General features: G+C 39.7%; 2 protein-coding genes across 3 annotated transcripts in view; both read left to right on the top strand.

Annotated features, from left to right (window-relative positions):
- The first annotated feature begins 407 nt into the window (after positions 1-407).
- On the top strand, positions 408-2,615 carry LOC110846124 (survival of motor neuron-related-splicing factor 30). The gene is made up of 6 exons (XM_022092758.2): positions 408-644; positions 934-1,066; positions 1,148-1,269; positions 1,737-1,870; positions 1,941-2,061; positions 2,147-2,615. The coding sequence occupies exons 1-6, from the start codon at positions 591-593 to the stop codon at positions 2,297-2,299; spliced, it is 717 nt and encodes a 238-aa protein (XP_021948450.1). The 5' UTR covers positions 408-590; the 3' UTR covers positions 2,300-2,615.
- Positions 2,616-7,985: 5,370 nt separating this feature from the next.
- LOC110847975 (zinc finger protein 704) overlaps positions 7,986-18,030 on the top strand; it is a 41,850-nt gene continuing 31,805 nt past the window's right edge. Inside the window, exons 1-2 of one of the 2 annotated variants that reach the window (XM_035850609.1) lie at positions 7,986-8,069; positions 17,579-17,957. In XM_035850609.1, coding sequence (XP_035706502.1) covers positions 17,857-17,957 — 101 coding nt within the window. In that variant the 5' untranslated portion in view covers positions 7,986-8,069; positions 17,579-17,856. Of the gene's footprint in view, positions 8,070-15,686; positions 16,309-17,578; positions 17,958-18,030 lie in introns of those variants that run through there. The other variant, XM_022095048.2, reaches the window with a different exon arrangement.

The following is an 18,030-nucleotide window of genomic DNA, read 5'->3' as shown; positions in this document are numbered from 1 at the left end:
TCTGTATTACCTATATTATTACCCACATTGCTTATTTCATACAAAAATTCAAGTTATACTGAGCACGTACATTAAAATAAACATTTTAAACATTATATTATTTATTTTAAACATTAGATGAAAATTACAAAGCTTTAACGATGTTAATGCAGTATCTGTTAAATGATTGTAGTAACACCCGTTGAAAACATCGAGTTTGTGAAACAGCTCCTTGTCTCAAGTTTCGCAACTTGGCTCCTCTGTTAAATAATTGTCAAATGTGAATGTCATGAAGTGCGATTGTGAATCTCTGTAGTTTTGCAGGATTTGGAGAAAGTTTTGGTGGGTGAAGTTGAGATTTTCGCAGCGATTTGGTGCTGCTGGCTTTGGTTTCCATCGCTTCCGCCACCTGTACAAAAATCTCCTCAACTCGCTCCACAAACTCCGCGAAGTTTGTTATCCAAAATAATTTTACAACATACAAAAATAAAAAGTTTCTAAATAATTCTTTTCAGTATTTTAAAATATTTGTTATATCGTTACTCCTGTTTTTAATTAGTAGTTTGGATCACAGATCATTATCGGCCTTTACAGGATTTTACGAGTACAAAATGGCGGACGACTTACAATCCAATTTGGAGAGCTATAATCTTCAATTGCAACAGGTAATTTGTTTGTTTTTAACATTTAATTAATTTCAAATTTTGGCAATGCTTAATAGCTTCCTCTCCACTCTGAGGTACTCTAACTGATAGTCAGAAAATTAGAAAGTCAATTTAATAGAATACACCGAAAATAGAAATTGTTGGTTAAAAACTTAAATAAATATGTAGGTACCTTGCCTTGCTGATAAGTTAACTATTATTTGGTGAAAATCTTTGGTGAATGATTTATTATATAGCTTAAATCAATTAATGGACTCTTGAGATCTTATAAGATCTTGGTTCAATCTAGGTTGAAGCTGCCCTAACATCGGATCCTTCAAATGAGGAGTTATTGAAATTGAAAACGGACCTCACTGAAGTAATTGAGCTGACAAAAGAACTATTTGACCAACAAAGTGGTCCTGGGTCAAGTTATGGCGATGGTATGTACATTTATTTGTAATACATATATGACATGGTGGATATAATTTAAACGGCAACTTTAAATTTGTTTCTATTTATAGAGTCCCGTTCTTGGAAAGTTGGTGATAGATGCCTTGCTCCATGGTCTCAAGATGGTAAATACTATGAAGCTGTTATTGAGGAAATTCATGATGATGGAAGAGTTTCTGTTGGGTTTCAAAAGGTAATTATTTTTATCTGAAAGGCAACAATGTACTGACGGAAATGAAATGAAATATTTCATCATTTCATTTCGGTTTAAATACAGTTAAAATTCTAACAAAATATAATTTTAAAATTCTATCTGCGTAGTAAATGCAGCAGTTTATTAAATACTAAACTATATACTAAATTTCATTACAAATTGACCAAAAATACAATTTGTGCCTTAATACCAGTCTAATTTTTGTCCAAGCGTGGGTTGAATTTGTGGTGCGAACGGGGCTGTAGGGAAAATGGGCCGCAAAAACCAGGAAAAGAGGTCAAGTCTTTAAAAAAATCTCTGAGGGACCCTTTCCGTTAGGGGACGTTTTTTGCCCAAATTTTCTGAGATTTTCGCGGAAAGACAGAAATCGAACCCACGACTCGGAGCCATAATTCTCCATTATGAATGAACTAATATTTTTCTGTGTTTATTGTTGTTTTCAAAAGTATTCGCACGGTGATGTAACCCAAGTTTCCCAGTTGAAAGTATTTGATGCCAGCTACATAGAACCTTCTCGAGATGGACAAGCCTCTACTAGTGGGACATCTAGAATTGCACCGAAAGAGTCGTTAGCTGAAAGGTATGCATAAACAATGCAAATCTAAGGCAATTGGAATAAACTAAATGCTAATGGCTGTTATGTTTTATAGAAAACAGGCCCTTCAGAAACAGAAAGAATATTTGAAAAAGAGAAAGCAAAAGAAGGTAGCGCGTGTTCATGAACTTGAAGCAGAACGTGAAAAATCCAAAAAGTCATGGTTAAATTTCTCTGTACGTAAACAAATGCATTCATGTTATTTCAATGGAATGTTTGACTATTTTGGAATGTAATCTAATTATTCTATAATGCTTGCAGACTAAAAAGGGACTTCTTAACAAAAAGAAAAGTATATTCGCATCCCCCGAGTCAGTTCAAGGTCGCGTTGGGGTTGGGACATGTGGCGTGTCTGGTAAACCTATGACAGAATACTCTGCTGCCGATAAATGGAGGAAAGGATGGACTAAATAACATATTTACAATTAACCAGCCCTTGTCTTATAGTTAAAAGAGTAATCAGTAAAATTTATCGTTAAATATAGTTTCTCATATATCTGTGGACTGACACTCTTGGAGCAAATTTACGTACATGCGGTATGAATAGGTCAGTTATATATTTTACCAACTCGAACTTTACCTACATATACTAATTACGATTTTCGCAATTTTCATACTAAATCAAACTTTAGTAATCAGATTTGTTTTTGTATTTAATTTAAAGTTATAAACCAACGCATATTCTTCATTTTAATGTTTTATCAATAAATTAAATCACTGAATGAATATACATACTCTCGTATTCGTAGTAAGATTTAACGCCTGACTTGAAAATGATTGGATGAATGACCAGGCTTGACGAAATGCATTGCCAAGCATTTGTGGATGAATGAGCGATTGTAAATGCATGGATATAATAAGTAAATGACTCCTTCTTTTCGCTACTTGCTTCACTGCAACCAACCTAAATCTGGAACTCGTGGAATCAATTAAGAAATACAGATGCATGTTCCACCCAAAACATGTCCTGTCCACTCCAAGAGAACATGACTCCACTATTGTGAGGATCTTCATGATCTCAACTACGCATCGTCGTGGTTTGTTTTGATACCAACTTCTATTCATGGCCGATCATTGACCACGAACATTGAGCAAATAATATATCCCTACGTCCACCTACGCCGTTGAATGAGGAAAAGAAGCTGTTACTCGGACATAAATAATATCCATGAAGTATACGAGATACTTTGAACTTCAATTAGCTCGTCCACTTTTGGCTACAATGATTTTGTGTAGAAGTTTGACGATATGGGTTGGTGAATATTGTGCACACAATATTAAGGATATACAGATATATTGAAGGATTTGTTTAGTCCTCAAAAAATTGCCACTTACTATTTTCAATTTAAATAGCTCTAAGCTGTCTCGCAGTGTAATTATGATAGTTGACACACGTAAGATGGGGAATTCGGGATAATGATAATTAGCGAAACTGGTTCTAATCTCTAAAACAGTTTCGTTGACCTATTTGTCGGAATATAATTGATTTATGTGAGAGTATGTGAACCTGAAAATATACTTACGTGTGCTTATTCGCATATTACCAATTTCATTTCAATGGGAATAATATTTTGTACTCTGCTGAGACACAAGATTTGTTATTCCACAATATATGAGAATAACTCCTTAAAGTAAAATATATTCATATTCATTCAACCACGTTTCTTGTAACAGAAAATCAGTGATACACATAAGCAGTAAAACTATTTGAATGCACAATTAACTCTCTTGCAGAAATATATAATAATATGTAAGCGTTCATTCCTCTTCAACTTTCTATATTCATTCGCTTGCTGCTGGCTAGTTGTTGGAGTGCAATCATAGTTGATATTTCATGGACAATAACAAGCACGTGTGTGACACTAATGATACATTGACATTCAATACTCATCCTCATCAATAATTTCCTCTATCTAAATTTCCTACCAATTAAAAAATTGTATCTACCTACGTATAAAACATACAGATACAAAATAATGCATGGCAGAAAAATGTAAACTTTTTGCTTGTTGTGAGCCTGTAAGTATTTTGAGCTGTTTTGATCCAGATCTCATCAAAATTTTACAGAAATGGCTTCAACTATTTGTCTGAACATTAGTACAAGTGAAAAATTTAATGCGTTTCTCATGTTTTAAATGGTGGGTGGACATTTTCCCCCAATAATTTAAGTGCGACAACCTATACAATCCTGCAACGCAGTTTTCTAGGGAAAGTTCATTCCAGTTCTCGTCAACACGAAAAGAAAGAAAGCGAGGAAGCTTTTGTCGTCCATTGCATTTTGCTTGGATGGTGGTGTTGCTGCTCTTGGATGTGCATAGTCTCCCGAGCTAAAGCCCTCACTGCATAGCAACAGCATACTAATGCCAGATTGACATTATAAACCTACCGACGACGGAGTACACACGGGCAGCTTTCTCCTCTCGCACATATAATACGGAGCTCAGAACTCGACGCTGTTTCAGTCGAACGTATGTACACGTGCCGGATCCCACGATCTTCGCACAAGGACTGAAAGCCTCTTCTTCTTCTTTCCCCATTCACTTGGTTCCCATTCGAGCCCTCATCATGATACATAGAACGTGGAAGAATAGGGCCAAGAGTGAGTGGAAAAGGGCTCCTCATTTCACCCCCACTTACTTTCACCACGACTGAGAAACATTGAAACTTATATATTGGATGAAATACGGGTTGTTGGTCGTGGTTCGTAATGAAATGTAGGACTAACATGTAACGGAAATGGAGATCCTGCTGCTGCTGCTGCTGCGAGTGAGTGGTAGTGATGATGATGATGGGAATGGCATTGGCGTTCTTGTTGAGGTGATGGAGAAACAAACGGCAGGGAATACCCGGTAGAAGATTTAGGACAGGTAGTTTGCTCATCCGGTCCATTTTCTGGGTAGGTGAAAATGGTGTCCCACTGCTCCGTCGTAGTATCTAATCGAATGAGTGGTATTAGAGTGGAATAGCGTATGCAGAATAAGATTCTCAGTATTTCAAATTTCTTCGGAAATGGTAAAGTGAAACCTAATTTGCCTCAGACTTGTTTCTCGGAATACATTTCGAAATCGAAGAAAGTGAACAAACAACACGCCGATCGATGAGAATGTTAAGCTTGTACGCGAAAGAATTCTCTGTTGTCGACATATTTAGAATTAGACACGACAAACTGACTTTGCATGGTAAAATTTCACAACTCCTTGTGAAAGCAATTTCTAGGAATGGTTGGAGATGAACATTTCTCCGCGTGTGCATCTCCTCAGGCTTAGAGTATTAAATCAATTTGGTTTCTATAAAAGGTTCGAGTGCTCAGAACACCAGTTTAATTTATTCAATTTGGTTGCCACTTCACTTTTTTGGATGAGCGAGTTCCTCCTGGGTCAGCAAATTGGTAAGTGGAGCAGATAAATAAGAGAGAAAAAATCTGTTTGAAATGCTCAGAATTGAGATTGTTATATAACATGTACATATATATTGTTCCCACCGAATCGATATCTCAGTATTGATGAAAATCATCATGGCTTACATGGCTTGTGGATAAGTTAATGATACGGGAACGAGTTATATAATCAAAATCAAAATGTTGTGGGGAAGGTTTACAACGCAGAATGTTGAATATGGAAGATTGCCTTAGATTCGAGATTGGACCCTCAGTTCGTCGATGGTCGTGGTAACTCGTGTTATGATCACACCACCAACAGAAACGAAGGACACACCACCAACCACCACAAACCGTGCCTGCCAACTTTCTCCGTCGTATTCCCCCCCTTTGCCCCTTGTGCAGAAAGAATAAGCCACACAACCTCAACCTTTTAAATACCTTATCCAACGTGTCTCATTCCATTTTATGCAGGCTGGCAGTTCAGGAAGGAACGTCTGAGAAATTTAAGTATATGTCTGCCGGCATAGGTCGGATGGTGATGTTTGCAATTGCCTTGGATAACCCGATTTTGATTACCAAATGGACACGATTATGGAAATCCACTCTTACGTGGGCTTTGTTTACTAGTCTGCTGGGTTATGTATTCATAGATTATTTAATTTCATCATTGGGCACGCAGACAGTCGAGGAGGAGTGACGTATGCACGTAGCATAATCTGCGAGAGCTCTTTCACTCTTGCCCACTACCCCACCCAACCCGGCGAACGGCGAAAGTGGAGCAGAAGAATCAACTCCACGAGGCACGCAGAATAACAAATCGCATCAAGGGCAACTTGTTCATACTTTGGATTTTTCCATCCTTCTCCGTCCATTTATATAAAGCACTGTGCTCTCCTTCCTCCATTCATATCAGGGCATTGCATTGGGGAAACGCGTTGATATCTAATTCTGGCAGCAGTTTTGCAAAGAATTTCCTCCCTCCAGTTGGATGACACTATTCCACATGAAACGTGGTCGCACAATTTTATCTTTCTCATAAGCAGTAAAAAGCAAAAAGTACGCACTTTAAGCATTTTCAAACTTGCGATGAGAAGGGAGTACTTTCACCACCACCACCGCCGTGCGCCGCCATCATCTAGATCCGTCGAGGAGTATTATGCAATTGACGACCAACTGCGTATTTGCAGCGCATGAAATTCTAAGCGTTCATTGAACTGCTTTCACTTCTACGTCTCAAAAATTTTACGATTCCTAATGTTTATACGTCGTAGGAAAATATGTTTACCAATTGTGAGCCCAATTCATTTGTGATGTTTTTGATTACATATGAGGTCTATTGGTCGATTATTGTTCTGATACATCATGGCAAACTTTTAATTATAATTTTTAACCTTTTGAAGCCGGATCCATCGACAATCTTAAATATTCAGCATTGGAGGATAGGTACCATGACATAAAAATATGTGGATATGGATCTGGCGTTATACATACATAGTGACAACCTTTAATCATTAATGTACTTATTAATGACCAGTCGTAAAATTAAATTCGCTCAGGGACAATAGTTGGTCATGAAATATACTCCAAACACACCGCTGTTCATATAAAAAAGCACCGGTTTCCAAACATACATCGGAACTCTAGTCTACTTACTCAATCAGAATGATACGAAAATTGGACAGAGAATCTTTTCTCAATGCTCAGTGACATTTTATTACCGACCAAAAACAGCATAACTGTGTAGCAATAGTAAATATGTACGAGGCTATTAGTTGTTCTCAAAGCATTATATTCTCATGAAAAGAGATGATTTGTAGTTACTTTGACGCGTGTGTTTGTGTATCGACCCATCTTAAATAAAAATATATTCAAACCAGCAACACCGAACTTGCACACTTCTGTACAGACGCCCATGGCCACGAGTCAAGGAGAAGCAAGGACAGATAGATACCCGGGTGTGGGTTGGCAGAAATCCGGATGCAATATAGACGTCAGAGGACATTGTGAATTCGTTTGAACTTGAAACAATCGCTTCCTCTTCCGTCATTGTTGCTTACCTTGAAGTCCTCATTTTGAAACGGTTGTTAAATGAACATTTCCCATTTTCTAGATATTCTCACATTCCTCATTGTTATGTATGCTTATACTTTTAATTCAAACATAACTTTCATGCTTCTATCGAAATAACCGAAATGAAAGCATTCATTCTTAAAAAAATCATTTTTGTGAATGCTCTCATGGGGTCTATAGGATCCTTGAACGACATTTGTGGGTGGGTGGGAAGTAAAGAGAAGTTGTCGGCGAATATGCTGTGGTGCCAATGCCATGCACACGCACTTCTCGCCTATGCTCCGTCCATCCGCCGCTTTCCGTATATACAAATGCGCACTTTTACTGGTTCTCTCTCTACCCTTCACCTTTATCATGCTTTCCCGTGGAAGAAACTGCATGACCCAGTTTTACTCGGGTGGGTTGTGCTGATCCATCGTGGCAACTGGCTACACACACAAGTACGAGCTGAGCCAACACCGGCTTGTCAACTTCTGCCGGAATTGTACTGCTTCACCACTCGCTACTCAATTCCTAAATATTTCTCAAATTGTACTCTCACTGCTGCATATCCGCACTCAGGAGGTGAAAGTTTCTTATTGAAATTCAGTTTGACACATTTTTATTAAAAATTTACATAGTTGAACCATTTGGTTATTGGATATTTCAGGACTTTCCGAACATAAGTGTGTGATCGATAACTCAATCTGCAAAAGAATTTCTTTTCCTGCTGGTTGTCATCGACGAGACAAATTCGTAAGTTTTGTGTACCCTTCTTAATCAGATTTCTCACTTGATTCATACTTTCATACGGCTTCATATACATATTTAGCATTATGTACGCACTTATTAATCATGGTATTTGCAAACTTGAAAAGGACAACTTCGGCCGAAAAAAAATTTCCAATTATAATATGCAATATGTCATAATGTGGTTTGCTTAGGGTGAATCATATTAATCGTATTAATCTCTTACCACATCTTTAATTTTCGCATTCTACACGTATTTACTACCCTGTTAAACTCTGTTAGCACGAGCGACATTCATTTAATTTCGCGTAAGGGGTGAAGATGAGTAAACAAGTTGCATAAGCAATCTTTTTGGGTGTGAGGCAATAAAACTTGACAAAGTCTAGTTGGGTGGATAACCTGGTCGAAGGGACGACGGAGAAAGTACGCAGCAAGAACGGTTGTGGACTGAATGCATGCACGCGGCACGACGGGCGAGATGAGTGGGTCGGAGAAAGCAGGGTCGTCATCAGAGCACGGGTAGTGGTGGTGGTGGTGGTGGTGGGAGGGAGGTGGTGGTGGTGGGTAGATGGAAGATGAGCACTTATTCTTCTTGGTAGTGGGCTTACTGGTGACTATACATAGCTTGTTTTCCTGGCCGAGTGAAATGAAGGCGTACTCGAGGGATGCATGGGCTGTTGGATTCTGAGAAAGAAAAGGAAAAGAAGACTGAATGAGAGCTCTCGATTCGATGGCTGGTTCTCGATTTATGAATATTATGTAGGGCTTCCCTCCTTCTGAAGAAAGCCTCCGAGACGACCTCTCATCACCGATAACCGTACAAGAGACAAATCAGCCGCCATCATTGCTGTCTAGGGTAGTGAATGTCACCAAGGAACATGTGTATAAATATACCCTGCTGGTGATTTCTTTTCATGGCTGTAGACAGATTCCAGCCTTGCTTTATCATGACTCAATGCACATTTGATTAGATTGACGATAATAAGTTGCCAGCAGGGGAGAAGAATTGAATGTTGAGGGGAAAGACGAGGCAGAAGGATGTGAATGTGTGATTTGGTGTGGGTAGTATAGGCACACAAGAGATGAGATTTTGTACTTTACCTCATGCACAGCTATTTCATTATCCTTTCATTACGAGTAATTCAATATCGGACAGAATTCTCTGGTTACATACCACCTTTGTGTGGCCTTGCAGTATAATTGAATATCCGTTGTGTAAATTTTCATCAGAAATCTGTTACTTAACATTCGAGAGATTAAACACAGAGATTGCTAATTACAGATACTTACAACACGGGTTATTTAAAGTGTACTTTTTTTCATTGCAAAACTTTAACAGTTTATTGCAAGTTTTTATGTCCGACAAACCCTGTTGTAAATACTAATCAAACTTGCATTATGCATTAAAATGAGTTTAGAACTCAGACGCAACATGAGTTTTAAACTTATTTTGCTGTATCATCTACTTACTTACATGTGTATATGATACGGTTTGTGGGAATAGGAACAAAATGCGAACAAGTAGTCAATTACCCACCAATTAGGGCTATAATGGAATATGGCCAGAAGCTACATAATTTAAGCATATTATTCATTCCATCAATGCGCACAACTAAATGAAATGCCTTGAACTCGGCAACAACAAATGAAGGCATTGCTCTTAGTTCATACCGGCTTTTGATCACACGTGCCAGCTGCCGTAGGGGATTTTATCCAGCAAAGTTATGTACAAGTCCAAATCCACTCTACTTCCTCTCTTTAGCGCCCGAGTCAGAGCTTATGTGCCCATCGGTTAGTCTGTCCTTTGTGACATGATAACTCAAAAACGCCTTATGCCTTATCCGATCAACAACCCACGTGGTATGCTAAAACTTAGGGTTAGATGATGAGAAAAATCAATCCCAAGAAAATTATAGGCACTCCCCCTGCTCTAAACCCCTGCTGGATTTGGTCCCGATTAGAGCGAACATGGATTTGGGCTATGTGAGGTTGTACTGGAAGTTTTCATGCATGCTGTACATACACACGTACAATAATTCTCGCTCAGCCAGCTACCAAAATCCTCACCACGTACTTCCTTGGCTTTTCTCATTCTCTGTTCAAAATGAAATGCTGATGAACACGACGTAGTAACAAGAAGTAAACAAATCCTGTAATAAGAAGACCTTTAGTTGGATGAATAATTTGGTATTAAATGATCTGCATTAACTCTCTCACTTTTAAATGGATTGATGATTCCAACAAAGTTTTATAAGAAATTGTTTTAGGGTGAATTCAGTCGTATCAGTGTCAGAAAAGTCATTTCTTGAGCATTGCTTTCTTATACTTCCCATCACGTCGGTCCGTTTTTATGCAATGTGGGATGCACCATTGCATAAAATTTTGTCGAGTCCTCGTCCTGAATACTTTTAAATGTAAATGTGACAATGACAAATTCTAGTCACTGCATTTTATAATAAATAGAAGCATCGCGTAGCATTGCACAATGCACTCTATATACTCGCCCGAGTGCGTTGAGTTGCTCAACCGGCATGTGCAACAAAGATGATGTGGCGATTGCGACTACACCATTACATCTGGATTAAATTTTTTCATTGCACAGAGTACAAAAACCGAAACATTTCTCTTCCTGTGTGTCGTAGATATATTTCATAACCTTATGTTGAATTGATCCGTATCGGATTGCCGTGCATGTGTGAAAGCCGAACCGGTTGGTTCCCATTGTGTCTCACATCACACACTCTTCTGTTTTTGGGCACATTGAGATGAAGAAGAAGAGCAGATTAAGAGATCTCCTGAAGAATAATCTCTTTTTCTTTGCAACTCGTGGAGGAAACCAAACCACATCGCACGCAAGAGTGGGTCCGCATACATGCATGTTTAAATATATAACGAACAATAAGGAGTCAAAAGTGGAGTTGGTTAAAAAAGAGGGAATATTATTGACTTGGTAGTTGCACTAATATTTCCATGTAGCGTGATGTGATGCCGTGGTTCGTGTGGGTTGATAGAGTTCAACGGGAGAGAGCACAAGGCCGTTCTTCTCTGTTCTTCTGTTCCCAGAGATTGGACGCACTCCCTGTTTCCAACCGATTTCGTCCCTCTTCTTCCCTCGCTTACGTAACAAAACTCCACCAAATGCACTTTGTCGTAGCTCTGGCAACTCAAATCTCAGCATCTCCTCCTTTCAGACAGCATGATAAATCCACCTGAAATTGGATGGCTGGAACTGATCTCCAAGAATTTTGACAAGCATTGACTAGACATTGACGAATCGCGATCAATATATTTTACGGGATTATATTTCAAAATATGTATATGCATGCATTTACTCGGTGCCTGTCTCATAAAAGTTACCTAATGATTGTCAGGCAAAGCTGTTATAAATGTATCATCTTTATCATTTTGTGTCGCTTTGATGTAACTCATATCACTGTGTCCCTGCTCATTACCATTATCTCTTCTGAGAAGCATCCAGTGGGACACATCCTCATGTGCTCATTATAATTCAAGATCGATTTAAATTCAGGGAAGAATACGTCGTTACTTCGGAATCAAGCTGGATTTAACGGGTGTCGTTAAAGCTGTACATTTTAGACAGGGAACGAACACGCGTCTTCTCTCCTCGAGAGAAAATCTAAAAGCAACAAGCAGCGAGGAATCGATTAGCATGGAATTGGGGGACTCGCTACACTTGGAAATCAGCTCTTCAACTTTGTGAGTTTTATGAGTGTGCAATTTCATAGGTTTCTGCCATGTACTTGTTTTCTGTCGAGGGGCTCATTACAAAAGATACGAGGAAAACAATGCACCACATATGTACATGCTGATACATTTGAGCATTTGTGTACATACATATTCGTCATAATCCGCAAAGTGCATATAGCGTTGTTGTTGCATCCTTGTCACTCACTCAACCCGGCTTATTATCTGTAGGAAGAACAAGTCAGGGGATGAGCAACAGATCACTTTGTCGTCCTCGCAAGTGAGTATATTCGTATTGGAACGGCGTGGCATGGGAAGTTGTGCAGAGAATGGTGGTTGGATTGTGGATACCGGTTGCAGAGTTCGGGGCGTCGTGGCGAATGCCGAGAAGTGAAGTAAACAAGGTCAATCGCCTCAACGAACAAACCTGCACAAAAACTCCCCTCCCGCATCAAATGTTGCGAGCACTAGCAACAACGACTCTGCTTTCTGCCTTCATAAGCACCAGGATGATGCTGCCCAAGTTGTTGATATTTCGATCATGATACATGATTTTTCTAGGTTGCACATGTCACAGCGAAGTAGCAGTCATGTCATAGAAGTCATAATGATGATGACGATCTGCAGTGTTTCTATGCGTAGCGAAAGATCATAAAATGGAGTAAAATGGATAATTGCATGTTTAAACTTTCTCCAATAAGCAGACCCACAATCCACCACAGGAAGATTCACCACCCTTGCTACGGCTAAATATAAGTTCGAAGTAAATTGGTGTAAAGGTTTAGCTGTACAACATGAGGACCATGAGTAATTTGACCAATATGACACATTGATTGCCTATTATTTACGTTGTTGTTGAGAAATATCAAGAAGGTTCATTCGCATTACTATTATTACCAGAAGGATATTTTGGCATTTTATTTCGTGCAATGTTTTCCCTGTGTTACGCGTCGTCGTCGTTGTCGTTGTTCGTTCTTGATTCTTGATGGCTAGTGCAGCTCTGACTCACACATCGCAATAAGCAGTGGTAGAAGGGAAATGAACCCGGCTGTCCGATTGTTTACCTCTCGGCATGGCAAGGTGATGAGGCACTTTTATTTGCACCATGTTTGCCCACCGAACAAACCACGAGATGAGGAGTATGGGATACACGATTTCGTCTTTAAAATCGTTTGATACGAAAACATTCGATATCTTTCAACGTTTACAAGGTTGCATTCACAACGAAGAAACTTTTTGCCCTCGATTATTTCATGATGAAATCATCCAACGAGGCACATGATATATTTAGCTGGCCCAAAAATGCATCATTATAAGTATCTCCTGAAAGTATGTAAAATTGTAGCAAGTTCACTGAGAGTTTATTTCACTTTGTAAGCAATTTAGAATAACTTTTCGAGCAAGCTGCAGGATTAGGAAATTACTGAAATTACTCATATACAGGGACCACTCTTTCGCATGACTCCCCAAGGCAGTTTATGCCCACTCATATTTTGCATCATTTTGTATCAGCTCCAATATGGAGAGTGGGGTTGGCCACTCGCATGCAGGGTCAAAGTTGTTGCTTAGGAATCTAGTCGTCTTCTCTCCTCATCATCATTACTGGGTGGAAGGGTGACTGTGTAACTTTGTGATGAGCCCCACCTGCGGATAAGCGGAAGGCATTCCGGGCGACTGAGTCGAGAGAAGTCAGGACGCAAGGCAAGTGGACCCTGTTGAATGGACGGACTCGGCTCTAACTTTTGTTTCAATTTTTTTTAAAGATGCATAATGATCACAATTCAGCTAAAATAAAATGCAGCTCCACAACCACTGACAACAGTTCGCCCTTCCATTAAACCAAGCGATGCTATCGGTTGTTATTATGCGGCGGATTATCATAGATATGAGCTCCCAGTTCCTTACTTCCTTTCAATTTTATTCATATACACAGCCGGCTAAATTGCCGGTTTCAGTGGATGAGAAAGAAATGTATGTATGCACGTAGTAGGATGTAAGTATGTAACTCTTGTGGCAATGAGTTGGGCGTTTATTATTTTATTGTTTCCCTATTGATGCCGGATATGTCCAACCGAGCAATGGCTGGATTATTACAGTGTGCTTAATCCGGCTAATGAACTAGTGACTAATCATAATGTAACATTAGTATAAAATATTATTTCCATTATGCTCGGCTGGATGAGGAAACAAACAATGGTGTCAGGCAATATGTACATACATACGGTCATCGATGCTTACATACATACTACATAGTCCAACAGCACGGAAAAATTGACTAAATGGACTCGAATGATAACAGCACAACACAAGCTGTTTTTTCGCTTGGCACACAATAAATCTTCAAATTGTTTTAATACAGAACTGTAAACACATAACTTTGTACGTCTTTAACGAATTATATCTGTTCTTCATTTCTCGTGGTTCATCTAATGATCATCATTGAGGACACTGCACACATTAAGAACTGTTCATATAAGACACATATTAGGTACACTTGAGTTGGCAAGGTGAAGTGGTGATGAGTATTACAAAGGTGGTTGGAGGATGGGAGCAGTTAGTAACTGAAATCTGTGATTGATACGGCATCACGAGGTGTGCAACGGTTGGGAGGAGATTTGACGGAAAGAGTAATAATTCCTGCCTTACGTATTAATATTAACCAAAAACCAAGCTGTATTGGGATCATCAGATGAATGCTGTGCGTCTTACTACGTCTTCATCTTGGCTTATGCTGTTGTTATCACCGTCCACAATTGCTATTGTAATTAATATATACTTCTGTCATCACAAGTGCAAACTAGCTACTGCTGCTGCTGCGTCTTATTATATGTACATGGCTAAATTTAGACTTTGTACTTTGATAAGAACTCAATTAGGCAGGATTGAAGTGGGCCATTTGCTGTCTCTCCTGCACCCGGTCCAAACGGAACGTAAGGCAGAACTTGGGTTTTAGCACCATTTATTTCCATGCATAAATTGCTCTAGTCGATTAGACAAATTGTTTTATAAAATATTAAAGAGCGAATGATGAGTCTGACGATTTTTGTGCGGATGACTCGTCGGCATCATTAGCGATGAAATGGAGGAGTAGGAATATTGCATATTATGACAGTAGCAGGTATCTGTGTACACACGTACTTATTTAGTAGCAGTGTGCACATGAAGTGGAATATTAAATGCGGAATGACGTATTCATTTCTTTCCCTTCGCTGTACTACCACCGTGCAATACCGGCAATTCGTTTAAATGCCGGTTGCATTGCGTCAGGTTGTACCACAACTCCTCTGATGTGTCATCACCACCACCACCGTGCAATTCACCCACCACTTTCTCCGAATCTTTTCTGCTCATCTCATTGCATATCGAATGCACCAACGCCTGCAAAAGATAATTACGCATTACATTTCAGAGAACATCGCCAACTCTTGCAGCCCAACAGCACAGACTGCTACGTTGAATTCAGAAAGAGCAGTTGATTCTGGTTGAAATTGAGGTCACCCACTCATCGATGATCACCGCTACGTGTGTACCTTTGGGGTGTTGTTAAATTCCCCTCTGCCAACCCCACCCACCCAACTTCCTCGGCAACCCCCTGCTTATCTTTTTAGGGGGAGGTGGTGGTCGCGTAGGGGGCGAATGTGGCACAAGCAAGTGCACCAAGTAAGCACGAAGGTGCACATAATATTATGATGTGCTCGTTTCGCGTGGCGCAGTACCGCATCGGGAGGGAGAACAAGCAACGCAATGCTAAATTTTCCTTCCCCGAGCGACCCAAGAGTTGGCTCAAACTGGCTTAACAACAGCAGAGGCAGAGGGATATCAACATCGTAAAAATTCCCCTCTGCTCCTGCTGCTCCTCGCACATCGCACATCAGAGGAAACCCCAAAGAACGCTTGTCTTCTTCTACGTAATAATATCTGCTGCATGTTATGAACCTGATTCTGATGGTAACAACCCACCCATAGCCAGCTGGTTGCCTGTGTTATTGTTTTGAGCCGGGCAGAAGAGACGAGCTCTGCTAACTTGGTCCTGCTCCCAGTATACAGCCAACTCTCGATCGCTTAACATTCACACAACTCTCACTCGCGCAAAACTAGGACTCTCGATAACTTCTTCTTTGCCATCCCAATTTCCATAACTCTCACCGACGACGACCTGCACTCCTGTTCGTAACGCTACAAAGTCGTCTCTCTTCTGGAAGCCTGACACTCGTCACGAAAGTGGAAGTTCAGTAGGAGAAAGTGGTCCGTGTAAATCACCACTATTCCAATTTTGTAACTGGGGAAATGAGTCCCAGAATGGAAATTTGGAAACAAACTACCTGGTTTCACTCGCGTATTAATTTGTGGAAGACAATGCTCTTCTTATCGGACCTTTGTGTGTAGTAGTGGTCAAACTGTTAAAATTACAAAAAAAGAGAAAGTCAAAACATCAAAGTTACTGAAAATAAAGAAAGTCAACAATTTAAACGGTCCATAAATTCATTTCATTGTGAGGAAATTTGCCGGTTTTTCGGAAAACGAGGATAAACCTAAATTGGTATGTTCACCCAATTTCAAAAAAATTTAAGAGAAAGTGAAAGCAAGGAAAACATACAAAATATTACATTATATAACACCAGTTTGTTAAGTTCTTGTATGTACATGGGAATATATAATATGCATGTACATATATTAGACATCCAGTGGCTGCCATTGAAATTTGATCCTTTCCTTTGTCTCCTGGTAATTTACCAAAGTGAGACTCATTAGGAAAAGTGCTGAAATCTGAAGAGTTAACTAGGACTTTAAAGAGCAGGGGAGACCCGTAGTGTTGGCTGTCTCTCGTGTACATATGTACATGTATGCATTTCTGGATTCGGGTAGTTGCTAGGTCATAGCCCGTTTTTTGTCACCTGCAGTGATTGTGCCAGCACTGGGAAGGGTCGAAGGAAGGTAGGTAGGTTGGCTGGCCCTGCAGCTCTCAGCAGTGGAAATTTCATAACAAAGAGACAAAGAAGGACGAGTATGTGTACATTCGTATATTGGGCAGAGGGGAGGATGATACAACACACGGTCTCGTCAGATCTGTTTTGTTGTGATGGTGGTGGAGCTGGAATTGGGAGAGAAGATGAAAGTGGAGGAATGTTGTTGTTGCTGTGCGTACTCAAGGGCTGCCCGGTCTACAACCACCATGTCAGCATTAAGGGAAGGCATAGGGTGATGGGGGACTTATGTTTTGGATGATGAGACTCCGGCATAGGAGCAACTGCATTTGTTGATGTTGTCAGCAGGAAGTTGCATATGTACATATTCTCTCCAGCAGCAGTATAGTCGGGAGAGTGAGATTTTGGAGAGTATTAAACCCTGAGGCTAATGTATGTACACAACAACTGGTACGAAGCCAACGAACCACCATTATTCCATTCCACCTCTTTGTTGTAGCACTCCAAGTCTCACGTAATAATAATAACAACAACCACCACAACTCTACTTTGGTCCGTTTTGTATTACTGTTTTTAAAGTAGACCTACATCCCCACTTTTTTACCGTCAAAATAAACCAACGGACAAGGATAGATTTCAAATTTGTGTGAATATAATTCTCTCGAGAGAAAGGAGTAATACTATTAAGGGAAAGTCAATATTGGGAAACATGATCAAATTCTTGAATGTTTGGCAGCAAAATGTCACTTTTACGAATATTTTCATATTGCAAAGAGATAAAGGTATGGCAAGACTGAAAATGGTTCCGTTTTCCTGATTTACTTCATCAGCACTTATTCATGCAAATTTGAGGCGTATTATAACTTATTGAACTTTTCTTTACAGGAACAGTTTTGGAAAGATTGATACGGAAATTCGGATATCTGCACTTTCCTAGTACAAATCCTAGCTGATCCAGTCCAATATATTCATCTAGTGCTACCAGCACAGTGTTCATGAACCAATCAACTACCGCTGTTGCTGTCTCAGAGTCTTATTAACCACTCAATTTTCATACGCACAATAATAAGCCATTATTACAAAGAGAGAGGCTCAATAATCTCTGACAAAGCAAGTAAATATTCAAATCCAGCCCCATCATTATTGAGACCGAGGGTGTTACCATGTCTGCGGGAAAGCGCCTAGCGAAGAGGTCGATTGTGGGGACGCGGATCTGCGCCCCAATGCGGGAGACCAGTCAGTACAGCCCCGGAGTGATAATTGGGTAGGTCCCATAAAATCTTTAACTTTACTTGCATAACTAAAACCAAGAAGCTCTTATCCTTGCACATACTGTC

This window comes from Folsomia candida, unplaced genomic scaffold, assembly GCF_002217175.1.
Source record: "Folsomia candida strain VU population unplaced genomic scaffold, ASM221717v1 Fcan01_Sc003, whole genome shotgun sequence".
Lineage (NCBI taxonomy): Eukaryota > Metazoa > Arthropoda > Collembola > Entomobryomorpha > Isotomidae > Folsomia > Folsomia candida.
The sequence above is the reverse complement of the archived record's forward strand: the minus strand, read 5'-3'. Positions and strand labels throughout refer to the sequence as shown.